This window comes from Eurosta solidaginis, chromosome 2 (assembly GCF_040869045.1).
Source record: "Eurosta solidaginis isolate ZX-2024a chromosome 2, ASM4086904v1, whole genome shotgun sequence".
Classification (NCBI taxonomy): Eukaryota; Metazoa; Arthropoda; class Insecta; order Diptera; family Tephritidae; genus Eurosta; species Eurosta solidaginis.
This window is the reverse complement of record NC_090320.1, coordinates 246,086,800-246,113,668: the sequence shown is the minus strand read 5'-3', so window position 1 is coordinate 246,113,668 and position 26,869 is coordinate 246,086,800. Positions and strand designations below refer to the sequence as shown.

The 26,869-nt window shown below is 37.7% G+C and overlaps 1 protein-coding gene across 10 annotated transcripts in view; it reads right to left on the bottom strand.

Annotated features, from left to right (window-relative positions):
* Nucleotides 1–26,869, bottom strand: part of spir (spire type actin nucleation factor) — a 422,518-nt gene that overhangs the window by 266,556 nt on the left and 129,093 nt on the right. For all 10 annotated transcript variants that reach the window (XM_067767511.1, XM_067767514.1, XM_067767513.1 and 7 more), the window contains one exon: nucleotides 21,215–21,255. In XM_067767511.1, the coding sequence (XP_067623612.1) occupies nucleotides 21,215–21,255 (41 nt within the window). The remainder of the gene's footprint in view (nucleotides 1–21,214; nucleotides 21,256–26,869) is intronic.

Sequence of the window (26,869 nt, the reverse complement as noted above, 5' to 3'; positions counted from 1 at the left end):
GATATTCTTTCGGCAACTTAACTATCATTCATAATTTCTACTCAACCAAATACCGACCAAACGTAATTTCAACAAGCTAAAATCCCTCTTCAAAAACGCCTACCAATTATGAGGCCCACCAGAGCAAAGTCTCATGCAGAGCAGCACAGAAATCGATTCTCGCCTCTGACATATGAATCATTGTACGTCGAACTTTCTCGAAGTTCAGTTGGTAGCAGAAGAGATAGGGATGAAACTTCGAAAAAAAAAACAGCAAAAACCGCAGAAAGCTAGTTTCGAATTTTCCTCCACTGTCCAGCGAACAATACTTTTAGAATTACACCGTGTTAGCACCAGCCGTACAGGTAATAGCTGTAGCGATTCTCTATCGATATGTTAACGCTCGAAAGAAAGGACCACACGGAGGAAATTGTGTGACACCGAGATATATAAGTAAAGGTACTATTATAAAGACATAATTGGGATGAATAGGAATAGCCGACGACCACCACAGTTCGCCAGTTAATTTGAAAGCGAAAGTTCTGTGGGACTAAAACGGTTTTCCCGATATCAGGATACCTTGGTAAATAACGATGGCTATATCCAGCTAGGGTCCCAGCTCTTTCGGGCGGTTCTTTTTTCCGTATTTAAGAATGGAAAAGGCTGGTACAGTGCCTTATCTTGCAGGTGGAACGAAAAACGACCAAGATGAAGCTCTCGAAAGTTAACGAAGATAAGGTGGGAGGGAGAAAACGATCGAAAGGGAGAGAAAAGGATAACGTAGAGGCATGAGTGAAGGATTCAAGGGGTGCCAGCGCTACTACAACTGAATGACATTCTAAGTTCCACACGGAAGGATGGGTTGAATAATTTGTAAGGTTAAAATTCCTTACCGAGATGGTCGGACTTGTACCTTAATGGTACTATTTTCTGGAGCGTACCGTACGTAATCTGGCAAGGGATCATTAAATCGACAAAATTTCCCGAAACCTTCGGGATGTCAGACGTGGCAAACGAAGGTAGCGTAAAGTCAATAAGTACGGTGATTGAGGGGCAGCAGAGTGTGAACAGGGAAGAAGAGTGGATCGTTTTGTGAGGCAGAGCGAGTATATGAGTCCTACCACTGCACCGGGTAGCATCAAGAAGTTTTTATCATAGGCACGCGATGCAGTAGGAACAGGTCGAAGGCAGATCGTTGAATTGAAGTTGTCTGCGACTTACATTCTGTACTACAGCTGGTACGGGGAGAAGCAAGTTTTGAGTGTAATGAAGAGGTAATAATCGGCTGAATGGGGAAAGCTTGAAATACAGAGGGGTTTCAAAGGAGAGGAAGGAACTGCCACGAAAGGAAGAGATGGAAAATATTGCTGATATAACAAAGGCAGAGATAATAGCGGAAGTGCGATTCTTGGGGTAGTGTAGCGCAACCTTTTCAAGGGGTTGCCCGAGAAATTTATACCTTATCCAACCCAATAGTCAGTCTTACATACCCGTGGCAAATGCCGTTTATTAAGCAGGTGAGGATCGGGTGATCCCAAGTTCCATCCGGAAGGTAGGGTTTATATGACTTAGGAGGTTCAAGGTGGTCACAATCGTTACCGAGATGGTTGGGATTATATCTTAATGATGCTATTTTCTGGAACGTACTGAATCAATATCCGACCATCCTTATAACTACAAAAAGAAGAAAATCATTATGGACGGAGTTGCTAATATGCTTTGCTATGTAACTTCAACACTCCTGCTTTCTCAAATCGCCTAGAAAGAGGTAAGCATGCGGGTAGCAAAGCAACTCATGGCTGCGTAGTTAAATAAATGGGGCTTTCCATGTGGGCACATGTCTTCCAAAATGTGGAAATCTGAAGAAAGGGAGCTTCCAACCTTAATGATAAAATTGTTTTAGTAAGAATTGAGAGAAATGTACATTTACGAGCAAAAAATGGAAAGGTTCTTCCAACAGGCAGCCCAGGATTACTTACTATCTTGAACTCTTTCAAGCAAATGAATACTAAACGCAACTTGCAAATTCGTTCAGATTTATTTCCTTAAAGCTAGTGCAAGCTATTATAATACAATACCAATAACAATAAAAAGTGCAAGCAAAGATCACAAATGTAATGGAAAATATTTGCACTCTCCACATTTATCACACAACGACTTGGGGAGCAGAAATGAAAAGGAATTGCAGGAAAAATCTCTTACAGCTTTTGACTGAATGGGGACAACGTAGAGCTGGTAGCTGGAGGCTGGTGGCTGACTAAACAACCGCATGCCTTACCAACTTGAAGCCTATTTAATATAGGTTGTTGTTGTAGTTATTGTAATCTTCGGTTTTCTTTTAGTCATTTAATGCGTGCTGAGTTTTCAATTTCCATTTTTTTCGCTCTAACCTCCTAATATTTAAAATTGCATAATAATGCATTAGGAAGGGAAAATAATAATGAAGTAAAATAGAAATAATTTGATATCCGCATAAATAAACGCAAACACACCTACAGTAGCGAAAAGAAAAATAGCGGCGGCAAAGTTTTATCAAACGTCAATTAAATTTTTATTTTTTATATCCAGCTGAGCAGAGCTCACAGAGTAGGTAAATTTTGGTCGCATAACCTTACCCCGTAACGGCATAAACTAATCGAGATAGATATAGACTTTTCTATATTTGACCCGGTCTATGAAAAGGTGGCTTATGACTCAAAAAAGAAATTGCGAGAAACAGCTGTTAAAGATAAACAATGCATTTCTTCAGGACGTTTGTGCTCTTCTTTTTTTTTGAGGCATAAGCCACTTTTTCATAGACCGGGTTACATATATCAAAGTGACTTGGGCGAAAAAAGAAATTCATTTAGCCATGCCCGTCCGCCCGTCCATCTGTCCCTAAACACGACGATAACATGAGTACATTTTAATGAAATTTGGTATATAAGTTCCTTGGCACTCATCTCAGATCGCTATTTAAAACGAACGAAATCAGACTATAACCACGCCCACTACTCCGATATCGAAAGTTTCGAAAACCCGAAAAAGTGCAATAATTCATTACCAAAGGCGGATAAACCGATGAAACTGGTAGGTGGGTTGACGTTGTGACGCATAATAGAAAATTGGTAAAATTTTCGATAATGGGCGTGGCACCGTCCAATTCTAAAAGAAGGTAATTTAAAAGTTTAGCAAGCTGTAATTTAGCAGCTGAGTATGTAGTGTTCGGTTACACCCGAACTTAGCCTTCCTTACTTGTTTTTTTTTACGATTCTTTAACAAAAAAAATCTTTGAGTTTTGCAACTGAAACTTTTTTGAGTAAAACTTTCGAAAATTTTGAAAATTCCGAACTTTTTTTAGTACGAAATTTTGTGCCCTCATTAGATTAAAGTCAGCGAGGTATAAGTCATAGGTCTCTGAAAATTCGTATTGATTTCTTACCGTTTTTTTTGAAAGGAATACTCAAACAAATACAGAGCACCTCAAATAAAAAAATTGGAACTTTCGTAGATTTTTCTTCAATTTTGGACTTTTTTCGAAAATGATTTTGAGATTGATAAGTTTTTTTATAAAAAAATCTGAAATAAAAAGAATTCAATTCACGAGGTTTGATAGAAATTGCCACTGCTATTTTTCTGGTCGCTGCTGTACACACTAAGATATTTTTACATACACACACAGTTGTGGATGACCGGTGTTGACGTCTACACATGTAGTGACACGAATACGCAAACGACGCGGTTAGTTCCGTCTTTTTCATAGCGCAGTCAGACTGCTATTGTGACTGAGTGACTGATTGATTGACTGATTGCTTGTGGGTTGATAAGTAAGTAGACAGACTGTAAGGTAGAAAGGAGGGAGCTGACATAGAGATATGCAACTAGGCCGTCAGGTACATATGCGTATTTGAAGGCAAGCAGACAGATTGAAAGTCTTTGCTGTTAGTTACTTAGCATAGCCCGTATGGCTTGTTGGATTTTGTTGCTGCGCGTGCAATCATCTGCTTATTATCCGATTACATAAAAGATTCGCTGACGACGCACCACAATCGAAACCTACTCACTTTTACCACATGTTGTATGCCACAAGCATGGCTGCCGCCAACGGCGAGCTAGAAATGCAATCTTGCATTGATAGCTTTGCTAATTTAATTCCGCATCTGCACATGCAAAAATAAAATGCCACGAGAGCTACGCGAGTCTTTCATTTGTTGTTAAATATTACTACTACTAACGAGCTAAATTTCAAAACAACTACAATTGCCATGACAATCATAAAGGTCGAATTCATTTACAATTTATACAAGTCTAAAATTTATTTGTTTATCACCAGTTTAATGTTTGATTACAATTTTATTGTTTTATGTGAGGTAGTGAGTCAAATAGGGCGTTTTCGATGCTCGATGGGATAATAGAGGACAAAAGAGTTTAATTGTTTTCCACAGAGACGGAATACTTTCTGCTCTCACTTGTAACTGAACTAAGAGCGCTTGACTTTTGATCGTGCAGAAAGCCAAACAACGATTTTCACAGAGCTGAAATGAAAAGACTCGTTGCTATAGGAACAGGAAATCCCATTAGGGGAAATCGAAATATGCTTGATACTTGCTACATTCAAACCACAAGTACTTTTTGTACGTATAATAGTACATAATTTGATACGATGTAACTACTGAGGAAACTGAGGAACAGGCCTCTTCTCCAACTTGTGATGTTTCCTTTTTGAGTGAAAGCTTGGCAATATAGCAAGCGAGGCTCTAGCGAGCCCAAGTCAAAAAACAAAACCTAAGGCGCGATAACCTCCGAAGAGATTTAAGGCCGAGCTACTCTTCCAATTTGCATCGTGCTCTTTTTTAATTTTTCCTATGAATTGGCGGCACGGAACCTACTTGTTTTATGCCGACTCCGAACGGTATGTGAGAGCTTTTCATGGCAGAAATGCACTAGGAGTGCTTGCCAAACACTGCCGAGGGGCGACTTCGCTTAGAAAAGGTTTCTTCTAGTCGAAAAAACTTGTTTCTAAAATTTTGATGTTGCTTTGTCTGGGGCATGAACCCAGGATCTTCGTTGTGTTAGGCGAACACGCTATCATCACACCACGGCGGCCGCCAAGTACCTTACGGAAAAGGGAAGTTGGATAACCTAGAAGGTTCAACGCGGTGTTCGGGCTAGTACTTTAATATTGACATTTTCTGGATGTGCCGGTTCAATATCTAGCAAAGAACCATCAATATCGATAAAACTTCTAAAAACCTACAGGAAGTCTTTTAATCGCTGCAACAAAAAGAAGAGAGTAGGGAATTTTTAAAATCGACTTTTGAGTCTTAGTGAACTTAACAAGACTACACTGTACATTGTTCAAAACTTTCGCGTCAACTTACTGGTGTTGGTGTAAACAAGGGACCACTACAACTAGACTGCAGAATTGCAATAAATCTAATTGCAGCTAAGTGTGTTTGGCATGCGCCTGCTCGGGCGCCACGTAACTTCACGTGGCAGTTATCAGGAATAGCTTTATGTATTTAGCGATTTTTGAAGATTGTGGTGCAGCAATTAATTTTAGCTATCCAACAAGTCCATTTGAAAATTGGTATCGACACCGTTTAAAGATGGTATCTGAAAATATGTAGTTAAGATAGGTTTAACTCATTTGAGTATCCAGATTGCCACAAACTGGGAGAGTGGGCAAAGCAATTGCCGTACCCCAAGGAATGTCGTTAGTAGCATATCCGTTCACAGTAATATACAAGTACTGATACATGAATTGTTTGGGAGTCGCTTTTGTACTGATACACGAATTGTTTGGGAGCCGCTTTTGTATCTGTCGATGTATAAATCTGGGCAACACTATAACATCCAACTTAGAGTTTCATTGTCTTCTATTACGGAGGAGGAATTCAACTGTAGATCCGTGCTCTATGTTAGTTCCGTTGCGGCGAAAGCACAAGCGATTTTTGGAGCGCTGTATCACTGGCTGCTTATGTGAATAAGAAAAAGTTCCGAGTTTCAATTCAATAACACCAGTGGACCATAGAGTTGCGTTCTATATATTGCCGAATCGCATATTTCTACTCGTAGCAATGCCTCATTTTGTGCACGTTACTCAGTTCAACTTCAAGCAGCTCTCTTCTGGAATACTCTAATTGGTAACTGTCTGCTCCTTTCAATTTTGAGCAGTAGGGCTCGCAATGACGATTGCTTCTCAACAATATAAGAATATATTCTATAGTAATGCAGAAAATTATTTTTTTCTTTCAAAAGAGACCTGGCGATACAATTACACAAATAGTCTTATAGCGGCCAACAAAGTTTATTTTCTGCAGGCGAATTTCATGCTCACTCGGTAGAGCGGTTATTGGATATTAATCGGGAGTTCTTTTCCAACTAGAAACATAGATAAACGTTGAAAATCGCACTGTGGCCATAGCTTTTCCCTCTTCTCCGCCTCTTTATGTATTGCTTACTACCTAATTGTTTCGGGAACCTGCTAAAAAATGGGCTCAGGCCAGTATTGCTTAGAGTCGCTGCATCTCACGCTAAGTTATCCGCCTGTTTATTACCTCTTACCATAATGCACTAGAGGTCTGAAACGAATTTGGTTTTACATATCGCAATCGCCTTGAGAGCGGCTTGACTATCGATAAGTATCGTGATGGTCTCATTGGAGTATCCTTATTTTAGGTCGTGCTCAGCTTAGTTGCTTATAGTGGTGTGTACTTCTCTCTTCTGCTTGAACAATTTCTCATAGATTCCAGAAGCATTTTATTTTTAGTTTTGGGAGCCGACGATACAAGCTTCAATCTCCTCTATCCATATATACTTTATACAATCTTATTTGTTGTATTGTCTCCCAATGCTACCTTGTATCTTTTTTAAGCACCTTTTTTTTTAAAGGTCATCGCTTGCAGTTAGAGTTTTGCCCTAGACGTTCTTATTGAGCACGAGCCTTGTTATGTCACAAAGCTTACTCTGACATCTGTCATACACCTAAGCTTGTCATTGGATGCAATTGCCCGACAGTAAAAGCTCATCCAGTGCTATAATACACATAAAGGGCGAGAGAACCCCACCATTCCCTCCCTGTGTTTGAGCGATTCGTATTAAGTTCAGTCTATAACCACCCCTCTTCAAAAGAGTTATAAAAGTTCATTGCCAATAAATTTGTTTCACCTAATAAACGAAAACATTTAATTAAAACGCGCTAATTGGCATTTATTATCTAGTGTATGTAGATATACCATTTTAACAGCTTTTATTGTTGTAATAGTTTGCAACTATAATTATATGTTAGACACAGTAAAACACTCGTTTGCATGACGAACGGAATGAGTGGAATTTGCAATATGAAATTGTTCTAATTGCAATTGCATGCCAGCAACGTGCAGTCGAATTACTGTGTTTGTTGTTGTTGTTGTGTAACTTGCCAAGCACTGTATTAAAAAAAAAACAACAATCAAGTTTAAAATGAATTAAATTGTTTAGGAAAAGCAACGAAGCTAAACGAGAGCTAGTCTAGCACTTATGTAGATATTAACTAATACTTAGAAATGTATGCATTATTGTTTTGTGTCATAGATGGGCATAATGCAGTGTTAAGATGCATACATAATTTTTGAGCCCTGAAAATGTTTAGGTAATGCAAAATAAATTGCATTACCAGTTAATATTGAATTTGCGTTATAAGAATATTTTCGTGCTTATTAAGATGATGAGGTGCAAGTAAACTAAAAACAATGCAATTGTATTTGCATTAGAAGTAATGAAATTTTTTTTTGCATTACAAATCATTGACACTTATGAGATCTAATTCAACTTCATTTGCATTACAAACGAAGTTTGCTTAATATTTCAGTAGTAAAAAGATTTAGTGGTAATGCAAACAGAATTGCACTTCCAATGAATTACTCTCTCGAAATTCCCTCTATAAGTCCTTATGAACTTTGCTAACGGAAACAGGTTTCAATACAAAATTTTCCATCGTTAGAGGAGATACTTTCGTTAATACGTGTACCGCGAAAAAATTGAGTGGTAATGCAAGTATAATCGCACTTTTAAGGAATTATTACATCGACATTTTCTCAGTAAGCCCAAAACTGCAAGTAAAAATATAATCTAAATGTAAATAAAAGTTTTACTTGACTAAATGGAATTATTTTCGTCCTTACGGGCAAAATTTTGTGAATTAAAGCTCAGTTAAAGACAATGCAATTTCATTTGAATTATAATGATGTAATTTTCTTTGCACTAGAAATGGGAAAATATTTTTAAATAAAAATAATGCAATTGCATTTGCACTACATGTTAAGCATTTTTTTGCGTTAAAAAATATTGAATTGCATTACCAATGGTAATATAAATAAAATTGCATATTCGATAATTTGACCTTCTCTCAGCAATCCTTAGGAAAGATTTGCTATAAAATAAATGTAACTAGTAGATTATCAGAAAACTTTTGTTTGCCTGTATAGAAATATTTCGAGGTAATGTTAGACTCAATTTGAATTACAATAGAGATAAAATCATTTTTCATAATGTGGTAACTAATTTAGGTTATAAAATCAACTCTAAACTGACTTGTGTTGACCATATCAACCTTGTGGTGAGGAAGATATATAATACCTTGCGTAATTTATACAGATACTGACTTGTGTTGACCATATCAACCTTGTGGTGAGGAAGATATATAATACCTTGCGCAATTTATACAGAACTGCCTATTTGTTACCACGAGACTCTAAGATGAAACTGGTTAGAGCTCTAATAATAACTCAAGTCTCTTATGGTGAACTAATATACGGTAACCTGGACTCAATGTCACTCAACAAATTGCAACTGTCCTTTAACAATGTTGCACGGTTTGTTTTTTCTTAAAAGAAATTTGATCACATATCTTCATATGCAATGCAGATTCTCGGATGCGATATTTATAATTTCCTAAAAATCCAAAATCTCTGTTTTTTGCATAAGCTAATACACTCACAAAAGCCGCCGTACTTATTTAACAAACTAAGTTTCTGCCAATCTACACGGACTTTGAATCTATTAGTCCCGAATTTTAAGTACACAACGTCATCCAGAATGTTCTTTGTCAGTATAATCCGTCTATGGAACTCACTCCGATACGCAACTAAAGCTATTAGGAAAGCAGGATATTTTAAGCAGGCAGTATTATCTTTTCTCAACTCTTACCTTACCTTTTAATTATATGTCTTTATCCCTATCACAAAAATTTTGAACTGAGGATGTTTAATTGTTAAAGAATAAGTTTATTTTATTATCTTTTTAACTCTTGTATTTACGTTATATTATAAAAAAAAAAAATTATTTATTATAAATTATATTAAATTATATTATATTACTCTACTTTTATTTTTGATAATGTGATACGATAGATGTACTATCTAAAAGACTATGTCTTACTTGTACAAAAAACTCAAATAAATGAAATGAAATGAAATAATGCAACTTCGTTTGCATTATAAATAATGGAATTTTATTACTAATATACATTACGAAATACATTTAAAGTATTGAAGTTTTATTTTATTTAATAATTTGGTAAAATTTAAAAAACGTGACGTTATAAATCTCCTCAAAGCCTTTTCTCCCAGGAGTACAACTCGAACCGGCACTCCTACGTTGGTTGGACTATTACAAACATATTCAGCCACGTCATGCTTTAGTTGTTGTAAACTCATCCCGATAGCATTCCTTGTACAGTACATATTTTGTATATGTTCATGTGTCAAAGTTGTTTTTATATTGTTGGCGGTTTTAAAAGAAATTTGTATTTGCTCTGTTCTATTTATATAAATACGAAATTCATTCTTTGTTGTCTATTTGAAACAATTTTTAATTTATTTAATAATTTTGGGAAAAATTTTTATAGGTAAAACAGTAATGCAATTTCATTTACCTTATAAGTAATGCAATTTTATTTGCATTACAAAAAAAATATCGGTGAAAACCAATTGAAATAGCATTGTGAAACTACTTTTTGTGTTAAACTTGCATAAACCACAATAGTAACAGTGGTAATGCAAATAAAATTGGATTACCAGTTTTAAATTTATACAAATCTGTCTTTGTCAGATGCAAGATTGTTCTGGTACTCCAAGTTACATTAGAATACGTGTACAATTTTTAAGTATTGCAAATCGAATTACATTATATGTTTATTTCAAAAACATTAATACTGTAAGTGCGAAATACCCATGTTTCCTTTTTTATATACTTAGATAACTTGTTGCACCCTCTTTAATGAAACCTATACATTTTTATCCACACTACTAATTTTTCAAAGCCAAGAACACTTTGTTGCGACAGCAACATTTTTAATTGTATTTCCCTTTTATTGTGCTCTTGTTGTTGTTGATTTTCCTTACGCACATTTATAAACACACACAACAGCGTTTCATATTTCATGTTTGAAAATTTGAGTAGCTGATTGTGGTGACAAAAGCCATAATAAAAAGCAAAAATAAAGTTACAGCGATTAGTTGCGGACTAAAAGACGCGCAAAATCTCCTCTGCTGCACTTTTGCTAATGGTGAGGTGATCAACGGCCTGTAACAACCATCGCCAGTGGCTTTAATCATTATGTTGTATTAAGCAAGAACAAAAAGATAGACATACAACGACAATGCTACCTCCTCTTCCTCCTCTGAAAACAAACAACCAAGTCATGCCTAATCCATCGATTCACAGTTTTCCTTTCTTATTACTACGGGTAATTGAACTATTGCGCACTTGCAACCCACCGTCGGAACAACTGCACTCGGGTGCTTAGAGAATCAAGACACGTTGAAACAATAACAAATAAAAATTGTCAGAGGCGTGCAATTTAAAAACAATAAATGTTGAGCAAACAACTGTAATTCACTTTTACCATATTTGTTCTTTTTATTGGCAATTATTTAATAAAATTGCCGTGTTTATTGTGTGTAGTCGTATGAATAATGCAATTTTTGCTCGCAAAAAATAAAAGAAAACAAGTAAGGGCGCCTAAGTTCGGCTGTAATCGAACATTATATACTCAGCGTGAGCTTCAATTGTACAGTTTATTTCAGATAAATTAATTTTATACATACACGCGGCACCGCCCATTAAAAAAAAATGTTTCCCAATTTCCTCTTACAATAAAACTTGGTAAGTGAAATATCATTGATACAAAACTATTTTTCGCTTAGGTATAGCTTATTATTGTAGTCTACGACCGCTTTAAACTTCTTTGATATAAAAATGGCAGTGGTCTTTAACCGATCCCGTCCATTTTTAATTAACACGCTTTTATTAGCTTGGCCTGTATCTATGTAACGGAATCTTTGAGCTTAATTTTCACCGGTTTCTAGAAGTCTGATTAATTTAAAACTTTGTACACGTATCAAGGACCGATAACAATGCATTAATGTGATGCTGTGGTGACATAAGGTCAACGGCCATAAGGTCAATTGGCCTTATTACCACTTTGAATGGTCGTAAGTTTGATTGAAACTTTGCACACGTATCAAGGCTCGATGACAATGCAATAATGTGATGGTGGGGTGACATAAGGTCAATTGGCCTTATTGCCACTTTGAATGGCCATAAGTTTGATTGAAACTTGCACACGATCAAGGTTCGATGACAATGCAATAATGTGATGGTGGGGTCACATAAGGTTAACGGACATTTCAATTGAACTTGTGACCACCCAAAATGGCCATAAATTTGCAACCTTGCACATGATGCGAAAAACGCATTCCCTTATTAATGATAGAAGTGGATGCATGGCACATCTACGAAAGAGCATATTGGAGCCCTGTTTAACACGCTTTTATTAGCTTGACCTGTATCTATCTATGTATCTATGTATCCATGTATGTATGTAACGGAATCTGGAGTGGAGCCGAGAGCCCCGGTAATGCAGAGCTCCGAACTCCGTTGCACCTTTTGAAGCATTTTAAGATAGGTACTTTTAGCTAGTGCACGCCACCAGACCAAGGCACCAAAAAGAAGAATCGGGCGAGCAGTTGCTGTGTAAATACAGTAGGTCACCTTAAGGGAGAATTCCCAGGAGGTGCCAATTGCCCTCTTGCATGGTGAACAGCTCTGCTGCTGCCTTCTTGGATTGCTCCACTATAGGGTCACTCCATAATAGCTTCCTATCCAGAATGACTCCCAAATACTTGACTTGATCGCTAAACGCTAAGAACGTACCCCCAATTCTTGGCGATGTAAGATTTGGTACTTTGTACCTCCTCGTGAAGAGAACAAGCTCGGTTTTATCCGGGATGACTTCCAAACCTGTGGCGGGTTGTACTCCTGGAGCAGCTCCACGATGTCAGCTGGGTCCGTTGGCGTCACTGGAACCCAGGCTCTAGCCCTTGGGCGTGAGGGGATATCACGCGCCTCCACTACCTTGAGGCGCGCGCCCGGATATACCACTCCTATCAGTGTGACGGCGGCCCTATAGAGGTTGACCGACCTGGCGTCGTCACAAGCAATTAGCTTGACATTGCCCTGGAACCACCCTGCATCGGTTTAAGATGGCGGTGGACCAGGGTTGTCTTTTTAACCTTAACGGCCACCGTAGCGAGCGCGGCCTCGATCCACTTCCACTGTTGTTTCGGGATTCTGCCATCTTCGCTGCTCTCGTCTATAATGCCAATGACCTGCCGACCCTTGGCAGTTTCGGCGAAAGACCGCGTCCAGGCTCCCTGCTTCTTGGCCCTTTTCGGTGCCGTGGGGTTGGATTCATCCATGGATCGCTGGCGTTTAGAGGTTTCATCACTCTCGACTAAAACTTTTAAAATTACTTGAACTAAAAAATTAAAAATAAATAATAGTTTAAAAAAACTAAAAAAAAACACGCTTTTATAGCAAACCGAACTAAAAAATAGAAAATAATTTTCAATTAAAAAGAGGTTATATAACAGTAGTAGAAGGTTAAACAATCGTTTATAGTTAATCACCTCAAAATAAAATTATAATAAAATTTCGTTATTAACAGAATAATTTAATTCACAGCAAAAAGCGTGGGGTGCTTGATATTGAATGTTACAATCATTCCATTGGCAACTATCTGAGAGGAAAGAAATGAAGTGTAGTCAAATGTACCCCACGCTTTTTACTCTGAATTAAATTATTCTGTTAATAACTTAAATTTTATTATACTTTTTTTTTGAGGTGATTAACTATAAACGGTTGTTTGACTTTCTACTACTGTTATATAACCTCTTTTTAATTGAAAATTATTTTCTACTTTTTAGTTCGGTTAGCTATAAAAGCGTGTTTTTTTAGTTTTTTTTAAACTATTATTTATTACTAGAAATATTTCCTGCTATACGGAAAATATGTCTCAATCTTATTAAGAACCTGCAATTTTTCTGCGAGTTATGGCTCCCGAAACATAGAAAATTGCTTATGCATAAAAGGGGCGATGCCATGCCCATTTTTAAATATTTGAACATTTTCCTATTTCTTGTTGTAACTCCACTTGGAAAAAGAAATACCATTGATATACAGCTCTTTTTTGCAAATATATAGCTTGTTTCATTCGTCCACGAGCCTTTTAAAAATCCCTTATATAAAAGTGGGCGTGGTCCTTAACCGATATTGTTAATTTTTTTTTTAAAGTAAAGGCAATCGGCGCTCTTCAACAGAGACAGGAAGAGTAAATTACCCTCGTACTGGGAGTTCTATAAGGTGAGTCTGGGGATTTATAAATATGAAATAAGGATAGCCAAGCGAGATTCATGGCCAAGCTTCTGCGAAAACGTAGAAGGCTGCAATGAATCCGCGAGGCTTAGAAAAATACTATCTAGGAATCCCGTTCCCGGTTATCTGAGAGATGGGGGTGGGGACTAGTCGATGAGTAGCGAGGAGTCCCTAAAGCTTTTACTGGACAATCATTTTCCCGATGTCCCACTAGCGCAGGGATCTTCGCCTGCATGGTCGGCGATCTTTGGCCATGCAGAAGTGCCTGCCATTCCAATACGGGAAAGTCAAATAACCTGGGCTATAGGGTCAATCAAGCCCTATAAGTCTCCGGGCCCGGATGGTATCATTCCTGCGCAACTTCAAAAGTCTTTGGGGATTTCATGCCGCTGGTTGACCATCATCTACACTAACTGCCTATGCAGATGATCTCGCTATCCTAGTCAGCGGCAAATTTCTGGGCACCCTGCGCGATGTTCTGCAGGGCTACCTGCATACTGTGGCTAGGTGGGCAGAATCATGGGGATTGACGGTCAACCCGGGGAAAATGGAATTGGTTCGTTTTACAAGGAGATATAAGATGCCCGATTTCAGAACTCCCTCGATTGGAGGGGTACCGTTGGTACTTTCTAATAGGGTTAAATATTTGGGGATTGTTTTGGACAAGAAACTGTCCTGGATACCCAATGTGGAAGATCGGGCCAGGAAGGCCGTCGTTGCCTTATACTGCTGCAGAGGGGCTATCGGAAAGAGATGGGGACTCTCGCCAGGAGTAGTACACTGGCTTTATGAGATGGTGGTCAAACCGATTCTGCTATATGGGGTGCTGGTCTGGTGGAAAGCACTGGACACAGCGGGCACCCCCAAAATGTTAATGTAAGTGCAACGGACGGCGCTGGTCGGTATCAGTGGCGCTCTCAGAACAACACCTACCTTGGCACTGAACGTCATGCTGAACATATATCCAGTAGATATTGCGGGAAAGGCGGCCGCGGCAAGGTCGTTGGTCAGGCTTCGTGATATGGGCTATGGGCTTTCTGACTTCGGATACTCTAGCCTTCTTACCAGTTTCGACCTTATCCCGACAGAACGGACTATTGTATGCCAATAATTGCTCCCTATACATCCTTCACCCCAGCCATTCCACCGAGAGAGGAGTGGGGAAGAGGAATTATCTGGGCATGGGACCGGTTAACTTGTTCAGGGATGGGTCGAAGCTGGACGGAAAGGTTGGTGGGAGGGGGGGGGGGGGGTCTTTTGTCAAGAGCTAAATGTAAGCCGCAAGTTTAAGTTGGCTGATTACTGCAGTGTTTTCCAAGCGGAAGTTGCTGCGATTAAGGGTGCGGTGGATGAAGTCCTATCCAGTGCTACTACGATTAGGGAATTTAACATCTACTCTGATAGCCAAGCGGCTATCAAGGCCTTGAGCTCAACTACAGTGCGATCGAGGTTGGTCGGGGAGTGCCTGACCTCGCTTGCGATTGCATCGAATTATTTTACAATTAAGATTATCTGGGTCCGGGCCATAGTGATATCCCGGGTAACTGTCAAGCGGATCTCTTAGCCCGCATCGGTACAACTGAACCGGATGAAGATGGCTGTAGGGATTTCGGGATTCCGCTGGCCACCTGTGGATTGCTCCTCCATAGCTAGGCCTCAAGTCAGCTCAGCAAATGTTGGGCGGACAGCACGTCTTGCAGGGTAGCAAGATCTTTCTGGCCGAAAGTGGATGGAAGGAGGTCTGCTGAAATAATTGGGTTCACTAAGGCTCACCTATCAATGGCCATTGGGGTATTGACAGGGCACTGTCCCATGGGTATTCATGCGGTACGTTTCAATATACAGGAAACTCCATCCTGCTGCAGCTGTATGGAGGATGATGAGGTGGAATCACCAAATCACTTCATGCTTGATTGCCCAGCTTTTGCCAGAACTAGGCGAAAGTACTTCGGTCGCGACTCACTTGGATCTCCCGAGGATTTATCCAAAGTTGAGATCGGTATCATTCGGAGCTTTATCGTTGCTACCCAACAATTCTCTAAGTAGCTAGATCTAAGTCACCGTTATTTTTGGTGTATGTGGTATCACAACGGACCATCGTGGTGTCCAAGTGAGGTATCCTTATCAGGGCAGCTACCACCTAACCTAACCTAACCTAAAGCAATCTGTCTGACGGATAATTTTTATGATAGGTTTAACGGTTTTTGATTTATAATAAACCATATTTGTAAAATTGATTTTATCACCAGTGGGCAGTGCCACGCCCATTTTCAAAATGTTTCACAAATTTTTATCAAGAGTCTTAATATCAATCCTCACATAAAAATTCAACATTCTAGGTGCATTATTTACTAAATAATCAGGTTTTTTGTGTTTCCCAAAATGTTATATACATAAAAAGTGGGCGCGGTTATCATCTGATTTCTCTATTACGGGTCCAGATAAGCCCGTATACCGAATGTGGGGAAGGTATCTCAATATTTGGTAAAGTAGTGTGATGATAGCGTGCTCCGCCTACTACACCGAATATTCTGGGTTCACGCCCTTGGCAAAGCAACATCAAAGATTTTGAAACAGGTTTTTTTAATTAGAAGAAAGAAGAGAAGCTCGGCCTAAAATAGCATAGGAGGTTATTGCGTCTTACATTTATTTGTTTATTTTATCATGGTAACAGACGGACAGATGGACGGACGGACATGGCTAAATCAATTTTTTTTTCGATACTGATGATTTTGATATGCCGAAGGGCCACCCCGCTTAGAGAAACTGTCTTCTAATTGAAAAAAGTAGTTTCTAAAATTTTAATGTTGCTTTGCCCGGGACGTGAACCCCGTATCTTCGGAGTGGTAGGCTGAGCACGTTACCACCACACCACGGCGGCCGCCACTATAAAAAAAATAGTTGCAAATAAAAATTAGATTATTGCAAAAACGTTTTTGCTCAATTTCGCACAATTTATTATCTGGCTTGCCATTTATGTATGTAGGCAATATAGATGCCATACTGCAGCCGGATGTAAAATATTCATTGTTAAGGTCATTTAAGTAAAACTTGGTATCATAAATTTAGAACTATTGTTTCAATGTATTAAAAATTTGCATAATAACAAAACATTGTATGAACGGAACTTTCTTTACCGGTAGATATTTGTTTGCATTTTAAATAGTTTTATGAATTCCGCGTACTTCTACCCAGCTGGGGTTTTCAATGCTCTCTTCTATGGTTGAGCACTATATAGTATCAAGCTGCTCCCATTGAGTAATGCTCTCGGGCAACCTTTCAATTATCATAGGAATATGAGCCTTTGTTGAAGCATAGAAGCCTAAGCATTCCACATCAACAACTGGCCCAAAGTTGCTCGATATATGAAAAAATATGGTGTAAGCAAGGGTGGGCGGCAAATGGCCAAAATAATCACAAAGCCTCTAACTATAGTTAGGTTTGTTTCGTTTCGTATATATGTACCTACTCGGGCGCCATGTTCCACACCGCGTAAGAGCTCCTATTCTAAAAAGAATTTTGTGGTGCGTTTTATTTGAAATTTAGATTTGGTTTACTGGAAGACTATTGAATAGGTTAATATGTGGGATAGTTTACCTTGTGGGAGGTGTATTATGTTTACAATAGTTTGCTTGATATGAGTAATCGTACTTATGGCTAAAGAAAGAGAGAGAGAGAGAGAGTTAGTGAGGAAGGGGAAGCGGGAGAGGAGCGACAGACACAGCGAAAAGGAGAGGTTGAAGGAAAGGAGCCTGACATCAATGTGTTCGAGAAGTCGTACTTATGGTTTGATTTGAGAGGGAGATCTAGAGGAAGTGCATGAGCATAAAGATGGAAATGGAAAGGGGTGGTACCCGAGCAAGGAACGGAAAAGACAGAATTAAAATCAAAGAAATAATAGAAATCGAGGTATATAGATGGAAAGAAATAGAGGCAGAGAAAGAGTAAAATTAAGGGAAAGAGATAGGAGAAGGTTATAGTGATACTAATGGCGTTTTCCTTTCGGGAAAAAGCATTACCCTCATGTTGCACTCTTCAATTCTAATTGGTCAAGTTTACTTGGCGCTCTACAAAAAGATTGAGTTTGTGGGTACCATTACCCAACAGAGCGACATTATTAAAAAAAAAAAAAAGAAAACGCCGTAAGAGATAGAAAAAGATAGAGGGATATGAGGATAAAGGTTTAAAAAATTTACGGAAAAAAAGTGTGAGTGACAAGAGGAGGAGAAGAGTGTAAGAGTGGGCGTTCTTGTCATAATTAGAATTCAAACAAAATAGCTTTTTCAAATAACTGTAAATTGCAGAGGCATATAATGCCTTGCAATGTGAAGGTACATACAATTCTATCAAAGTCCAGCTAAACCTCATATACTATACTACTTTCGATTAATAGAAAAACAGCTTGTGGCCCGTTTTTCCGAAACTGGTTGATTAATCCAAATGAGACGCTGACTACAGCGCTGACTTTATTAGCACTATCGGTTCAGTAGCCTTACCGCCGATATGCATTATCAGAGTCGCTGAGTGTACCCACTGCTCGAAATGTCTGGAACCGGATGGCATACCAAATTCCCCGTACACCGCAGTCCTCATTAGCATCTTTCATTTCATAATTAAAAAACATATTGTACAAATAGTTTTTGGGCCCACTGCATTTCACATTTGTTTGGTAGCTATGTCATGTGGTACAAATATTGGGCATACGTGGCTCCAAAATCTGACTTTCCGATACTGAAGTCCTCACTAGATCCTTTTGTTTAATACTTATTTTGTAGAAAGAGATAACGAAGATAGCTGGGTTCACATTTTTATCAATATCTTTAGCAGTGAGTACTTCTGTGACACCTGCAAGGTGGCCTCGCCAATTTAAGATAGTAGGAGAACAGACGACTTGCTTAATAGGTAAAGAAAAGGACTCTTTAGGATAGCTGCCACAGTCATTGGACACTGGCTGCTGTTCCTGCATGCTAAGGTAAGAACAGTCACCCAATACTTGTACGAACACTCAACTCGAGCGCTCGCTAGGTTTCAAACTATTGTCAGTTACATATTATCGGAACTTCGGGAAGTTGGTATATAACTATTACGCAAAACAGAGCAGCAGGATAATTGACCGATCAAAATGGGTTGAACGGAGCACCGAGTAGTCCTACTAAAACAGCAGCCATTTGTTCCAAAATAAAGTGCATCAAAATACCCGCCATGCGCTACTTGGGTCCAAGTCTCTAGTATTCGGGCAGCATACTTCGACAATTGCTTCTACTTGCCTAGTTCTGCACTAGTTTGTTGGAATGTAATATCAACTGTGACAAAATATTGGAAGAGAGTGGTAGCTATGAGAATCATTCTCGTGAATATTTTCATATAAATATTATGTGAATAAAGGTATCTGCCCTTACACTAGTATAAATTATGAATGTTGGAGATCTCGAGTTCAATATTCAGCTCCCGAGAAGCTGGATGATGGAAAAGTGAAATTCAGAAATATGTCATAGAAACCAACTTCGGGAAGTTGGTATATAACTATTACGCAAAACAGAGCAGCAGGATAATTGACCGAGCCAAATGGGTTGAACGGAGCACCGAGTAGTCCTACTAAAACAGCAGCCATTTGTTCCAAAATAAAGTGCATCAAAATACCCGCCATGCGCTACTTGGGTCCAAGTCTCTAGTATTCGGGCAGCATACTTCGACAATTGCTTCTACTTGCCTAGTTCTGCACTAGTTTGTTGGAATGTAATATCAACTGTGACAAAATATTGGAAGAGAGTGGTAGCTATGAGAATCATTCTCGTAAATATTTTCATATAAATATTATGTGAATAAAGGTATCTGCCCTTACACTAGTATAAAGTATGAATGTTGGAGATCTCGAGTTCAATATTCAGCCCCCGAGAGGCTGGCTGATGGAAAAGTGAAATTCAGAAATATGTCATAGAAACCATCGCAGTGTGTAAACTTTATAATTTTTCCTAATTTTTCTATAATATCAATAACAAAAACTATTGTGTAAAGAAATTTGAGCATGTCTCGCTAATTAAATACAGATAATAATATTGATATAATAGTGAACAGCGGAAGTACTGCTTATAAAAGCACTGCTCTAATTCCAATGTAACTAAGTTCTTGAGAGCGCGCCTATAAGTATTCCACACAGTAACGATTAAAAACATATAGAATTAGTATGCACCTAATGATAATGGAACAGAAACAAAATTGCAATATTTAGGGACCAATTGCAAAGCGAGCAGCTGAATGTATGGCTGAGAGGATAAAGGTATCTGCCTTTACACTAGTATACAGTATGAATGTTGGAGATTTCGAGTACAATGCTAAGCCCCCAGAAGCAAGCTGGTGAAGAAGTGAAATTCAGAAACATGTAGTAAGCATCGCAGTTTGTAAACTTTGTAATTTTGTTTAATATCAATTTTGGTAAATATCTGCAAAAATTTCATCACCACAAACTTGTGATAGAAGGTCAAAGGATCCTTTTCTGTACTCTGCGCGTATATAATTTTTTAAATGTTAAAGAAGAGAAGACTGTCTTCAGGACCGAACACAATCGACTTTTGTGTCGTTTTGGCGCTGGCGTCACTTTGAAAGAACGCACGTTTAAAGTGTTGCTGCCAAATCAAACGGAAAACTCAAATTTTGATTTTTCATCATTCAACAAATTTAAATAAACATTTTTTTTAGTTCAAGAAAGAAAATATTTTTACGTTTGAATAAAATTAATTGAAAACAATATTAATTTGAGCGAAATTTGAGAGGTGCTAAGAAATGAATTGACAACGCGCCCAAACCGTAGGTTTTTGAATTTATTTTGGGTTACTTTGACGTGGTTGTTGCGTCGCCTGCGGTTTAAGCAACATCGCGAGAAAGACGTGTGGGCAAGGTCAGCTGTATACGCAACGCAAGTGACAAAAAGATGAAAAAGTCAAATGTGTTTGGGTCATTAGTAACATTTCTGTAAATACATATCTCCTTAACCGCGGACATCTTATATTCAGTTTATTCAAGCCGAAAACTCTACTTTTGTAATTTTAAATAGATCTCGATTCATGTATGTTTAGTAGTTTCCTACTTCGCCATCGTTAAGCATATCGTAAGGTGTATATTGGAACGATTTTCCGTCATTCCTTGTCAAATTTGGTTTTGAGACAAACCGGTTACGGCGTTGTACCATCATCAGTGTCGATTTTCGTTCTTATCTGTTGATGATGATGATGATGATGATGACAACAGTTCAGAACGAAAATCGACACTGATGATGGAACAACGCCGAAACCGGTTTGTCTCAAAACCAAGTTTGACAAGGGATAACGGAAAATCGTTCCAATATATATCATTTATCCACCCTGTCGGAATATCAACAAAACAAAATAAGTCATATCGTGAGGTATTTAAGTGCACAACTCATTAAGCTTAACTATGCATATAATCTGGCAATTTTTAATTTTTGGCACGAAAGTCAAAGTAAACAATTTTGAATTTTCCAACTTTTTGCTTAAGTTTTTTTAAATTTTATTTCTATTTTTTTGTTTTTTGCCTCACTTACCTTTTTATGCGAAGCCACAATAAGTGAATGATTATCATCACCTGCAAAAAGGAAAAAGTGAAAATTCAGTATAAATTACTTTGCTTATTTAAAAGATTATTATCTTATAAGGAAGAATAATATATGTGAAATTTAAAAAGCTTTAGTAAATAATTGTTTAACAAAAAAAAAAAATATTAACAAAAAAATTATCAACGCTGCGTTTCAAGTCAGCCTTTATAAAGGTAAAGACGCAAAGTCTTCCTTCATAGGCACTCGCAACGCCATGCACCCAACAACACTTATACATATGTAAATATGCAAGTACGTGTGTATATAAATAATTATAATAAAAATATTTAAAAGATTAATCACTGTACGAATACATTTCAGAAATCAGCGTGATGTAATGCAGGAAGAACACAGGCGCAGCTCTTAAGGTGGCGACGAAGTTCTTTACTTAAAATATTAGCAGGTTTTTTTTGTTATTGTTTATGGCCTACATTTGACAGCTTGAGGTTTATAAAAGTGTCAAATTACATACATATTTACTTCATGCAAGTAAAGATGTAAACATGTGGGAACTTATGGTATATACAGTATCGAACAGACAAATAGCAGTGCGAATTTTTATTAAATTTCGTCAGTTAAGTTTAAATATTTTTATTTTCTTTAGTTTCAGAAAAAAATTCTTTGAATTTCGTAACTGAAGCTATGCAAACCAATCGCAAAAACGTTTTCACAAAAATTCGAGAAAACCACAAGAAAATTTCAAACTTCTTATTTGATGTTCTCTGAATTTTTTCGAGTATTCAGTTTTGTAGTCAAATCAATTTAGTCTTACAAAGTTCAAATTATAGGTCTCTCAAAATTCGCTTTAGTTTTTAAACATTTTCTGTCAAAGGGTGTTTAAAATTTTCTCAAACTCTCAAACAGCCATTGGAAACAGATTTTCCGAAAGTTTCTGGTCAGATAAAAGGTAATCGGCCGATAGGTTTCCAGTAAATAAAAATAAACCTCCATTGGCAGAACAATGAAATCTGGAGCAATATAAAAAAATTGTATGATCCGATCAAAGAAGTTCAAAAAGTGACTATAAAGAGAGGACAGTGAAGAATTGAACACCATCGCAGTAAAACTCTACCTAAAAAAGTACGTCCACGTTGTTATCAAACAGTGGTCATCAGAATTATAGTTGTGGCCGTGTTAGTAAGAATAAAGTCACCCTAGTGGTAGTGTAAGCGGTTCAGTCGTTGATTAACGAGCAACGAGGCAAGATGTTGGCACGCATGTTTGTTAACACTCAAAAAAATTATTTGCAAATACATATGCTATAAAAATATTATTTTATTGCTTAAATCTAACAAACTATATTGCTAGCATTAAACAATTAAAAGACTCTAGTTGTAGACCAGTATTCTTAAACAAATTCTGCCACTCCGTTGTATCAGAAGCGAATCCCGTCTTTTTTTACATTTAAAGGGCACGTTTCCTACTGAAACCAGGGTTGGTCCCAGGAAATATCAGGAGTCAAAAAAGTGTCAGAAAGGGGTCCTAATTCGGTCCGTTTATGGTCATTTTGAGCTCATTTATCAGTCCACATTGAGTGTATTTCCCCCCCTGCAATGGTCGACCGATTAATTTCATACTTTATATAAGCCTAAATAAGAGTCCAAAGTGACTCCTAATAGGCTCAGAAACTGCTCATAATTTGCTTCTTATGTGATTCTTTTCAGAGTCATTTATGTGGTTCTTTTAAGGGATTAGATTGGAAAGATTAGGCGCATTTTGGATGCATGGCATAAAAATTGGGGAAGTATATCCTCGATATTGGTTGAAAAACAGAAGTTTCCGAGGAAACCCATCAATGTAGGGTATATGACGATGTCTGTTCTAATTAATGACAGGCTCTACAGAATTAGGGCATAGCAAGGAGGCAGTTTTGCTCGAAATATGTACTTAAATTTTTAAAATAACGATCATTACTGAGATGATTAGATAGAAGCGTCCATGGTAATTTAAAACGGAAATAGCAAGACACACTTTACGACACTTTTACAGGACACTTTTTAAGGAGGTTCTGCTTCAACAACAGCCATAAAAGACACTTTCAATGTATTTCTGGGTAGGATAGGGTGGGGTAGAGTTAATTTGCCCATATGCGGTTCTTATAACAAAGTTGAAATTGTCGCCGATCGCATACTTCTAGGATGGTCGCTGTAAATCATATACACGATTTTCTACAGTTTTATCCCTTTAGACCGTAAACTAAAATTGAAATTATTGATTACTAGTACCCAACCTCTGTAACACTGTATTGAAAATGGCTAAGACATGTTGTATAGGGATGCAAGTTCAGATTGCCCTGTGAAAAAAAGTATATATATTTGGCGCGAGAAGATATATATAGGTCGAGCTTCTCCACCAATTTGCGTAGTGCTTCTTTATAATTTGTCTGCAAATTGGCGGGGCGAGACCTGCATATTTTGTGCTGACTCCGAATGACAGCTGCAAGGTAGATGAGTGTTCTCTGAGAAGCATTAGATATTTTTGAACTAGATGCTATCATCTGGAGGTGCGGGACTGGAAAGGATCTTAAATTGTATTTATAATGGCCAACCCAATCTTAGTGAATTGCTTTTACAATGCTCTCGATCGGATTGATCCCGATCTATTGCTGTACCATTTTCTTTGAGTATACGCCAATTTTCCGTGTAAATGTACCCAAATCGTTTCATTTGTTGTTGAGAGCTAAATTGAGCCAAACTTATGTTGTTGTGGGACGTAGAGAGCTAGTAATAGATCTTAGGCGCCATCCACTGGATGAGAGTGAAGGTTTATCCACTTTAGAGTGTGACTGGCCGCAATGCTACTCAGGAAGATACCCGGCTTCAATTTCTAATATCTATATTGGCAGATGGGTCGTTTGTTGCAATTATAATTTAATATGACAAATTAGTTATGTTGTTAATAAATCATCGCCGGTAGTTGAGAAATTTTTCGAAATGTTATAAAAATTATATTCAACCGACTGTCAACATAAACAAACAGTATTAGGAAAAAAATAATTGACAATTTGAATGTCATTGACTTCTTCAATAAACTAAAAACATATTTCATTAAAGAAGTCATTACATTTAAATTCAAGTCGCTTAATGTCCAAATGACATCAGACTGCGAACAATTGGTGAACAAATTTGCCCAAATGGACATAAATCAACAGCAATAAAAAATTTTGAACAAAAAAAAAAAGGCATAATACCAGCGAAATTAGCTTATTTATGAGTATAAGTTTTGTTTTGTCAGCCAAAAGCTTTGACATCAGCTACTTTATTATTAAAGTGGGAGTCATCTGCTATAATTTATAAGAATGTGTAATTTAAGTAATTGATTATCGCCACAAAGAATGCCGTCTGCCGTCATTGATTTTAAATGACCGTTAAATGTCAATTAATTATTTAAAGAAATTGAATTTCAGTACCGCTTATGGTTGCTGGAATCTAAATTTAAGTGGCTGCATGGGGAATAACAAAAGTTCGGTACTTGGTTTTTTTTTTTTTTTTTTAATGGACGTTGTGGCAGCGCGCTGCCCTCAAGTGGCCCAATAAAACCAGGCTAATCCTGTTCACGCGATCGATTTATATATATATATAATAACTTTTTTTTTTATTTTGCCGGGTCTTTGATGGGCAGCGGTTTGTCAAGCGTCACGATCTGAGACTGCTCAGCTACAGAAGAAATTTCATCAGCCAAGCGCAATACTTAAAGAGAACAGAAGCAAACGTATTATACATTATTTAAGAGAGGTGAGAACAATCTTTTTTATAGAAAAAAGGAGTCCGAGCTATCAAATGTATTTGAGTGAGAGTTATAATCTTGGCATAAACGCCGAAAAGGTTAATTTTGTTCGAAATTCGTTCTACATTGTTTCAGCAGAAGAGGTTTGAAGTGTCTCGATGTCCGAGAGGGAACGCAAAAGTTCACTTCATCATTCATGGGTTCGAAATTGATCCATTTAAAAGTTTTGTCATAAAAATTACACCAAGCATTTCCCTTCGACTAGCAAGAGTTGGAAGATTGATAAGCTTTAATCGATTAGTATAAGGTGGAAGATTAGTTAAAAAGTCCCATTGAAAATGTCTTAAGGCAAATAGTAAAAATTACTTTTGTATTGATTCGAGATTGTCTGCATGGACTTGATAACGCGGATTCCAAATTATCGAGCCGTATTCTAATATTGGTCTAACTAATGTTGTAAAAAGTGCTTTATTTATGTAAGGGTCGTTAAATTCTTTTGACCACCGTTTAACAAATGCAAAAACACCTTTGCCTTTATTCACTGTAGCATTAATATGAAGATTGAAACTAAGTTTGGAATCCATCGTGACTCCCAAGTCAATAAAATTATTTACAGTTTCTAGACTATAGTCGTTAATTGTATATGAAGCTGATGGCGAAACTCTCCGAGAAAAACACATGAATTTACATTTTTTGAGATTGAGCGGCATATAATTTACATTGCACCAGGCAACCAAGTGATTTAAAACCATTTGAAGCAAGGAATGTTCCTCAACCGAGGTACATGATTTGAAAAGTTTTACATCGTCTGCGTACATCAACATTTTTGAGTGTTTAATTGTACCAAATATATCGTTTATGAACAACAAGAACAGAATCGGACCAAGATGGCTGCCCTGAGGAACACCAGAAGAAACATTGATGACCCAAGAAAGTGTATTTTTAAAGATTACTTTTTGCGTACGATAACCAAGATACGAAGAAATCCAACATATAAGACGGGGTTGAAAACCGAGTTGACTGAGCTTATGTAAATATTTTTCGAATGCAGCGACAGGAAATGGGCACGTTCAATCCCTGAATATCCTACGAATCATTTAGGTTTCTTGAAAACTTCATACGTATCATGCCTAATAGACTATTCAGTTAGCATTTAGCATATTGGCAGCGTTTAAGCATTTAGACCAAAATGCGACTTATTTTCGCATTAGCCATGAATATTTTGTCAAATTGAATAAGCATGAACACTACACTGACAGAACAAGGCCAACATAACATGGACATAAAAGGCGAAGGGCTTCGCATAAAAATCCAAATAACTTCTTTTCTTTTCTCCTTTAAATCCTAGAGATACTCCTCAGAATTCATATGCTCCTCCAACCATGTCCGGAAGACTCCTCCATAGAACTGTTAGCGTCCAGAGTAACCTCACAATTAGATGGGTTGTCTTAACTACTGGAGTACCTAATGGCGTACAAATTATTAATAAAAAAGGACTTGTCTTCTGAGAAGACTGTAGGGGCTCTACTCACAAGGTGCCAACCTTCATGCGACCGCCCTTGAATGTAGTGCGACTCAAACTTTCATCGGGGGTTAATTTTCTTAGCAGTAGCCCGGACAGTAAACTAAACAGTCTATATTTGCCCACTATGCTTCAAAAGCAGCTGTGAGGTGTAAAGCCAAACATAACACATTGTTTGTACACCGTGGTCGTGTGACCCAACTAAGTTTCCGATATAACGTTAGAAGTACGCTTATATCCATGATTTTATCAATGGTAATCTACTCTAACGGTCAAGCAGCGATCACAGCTCTTCAGGGCAGAAACAATCAATTGATAGTAGGATTGAACATCGTCGCAAAACGAGCTGACTGTGT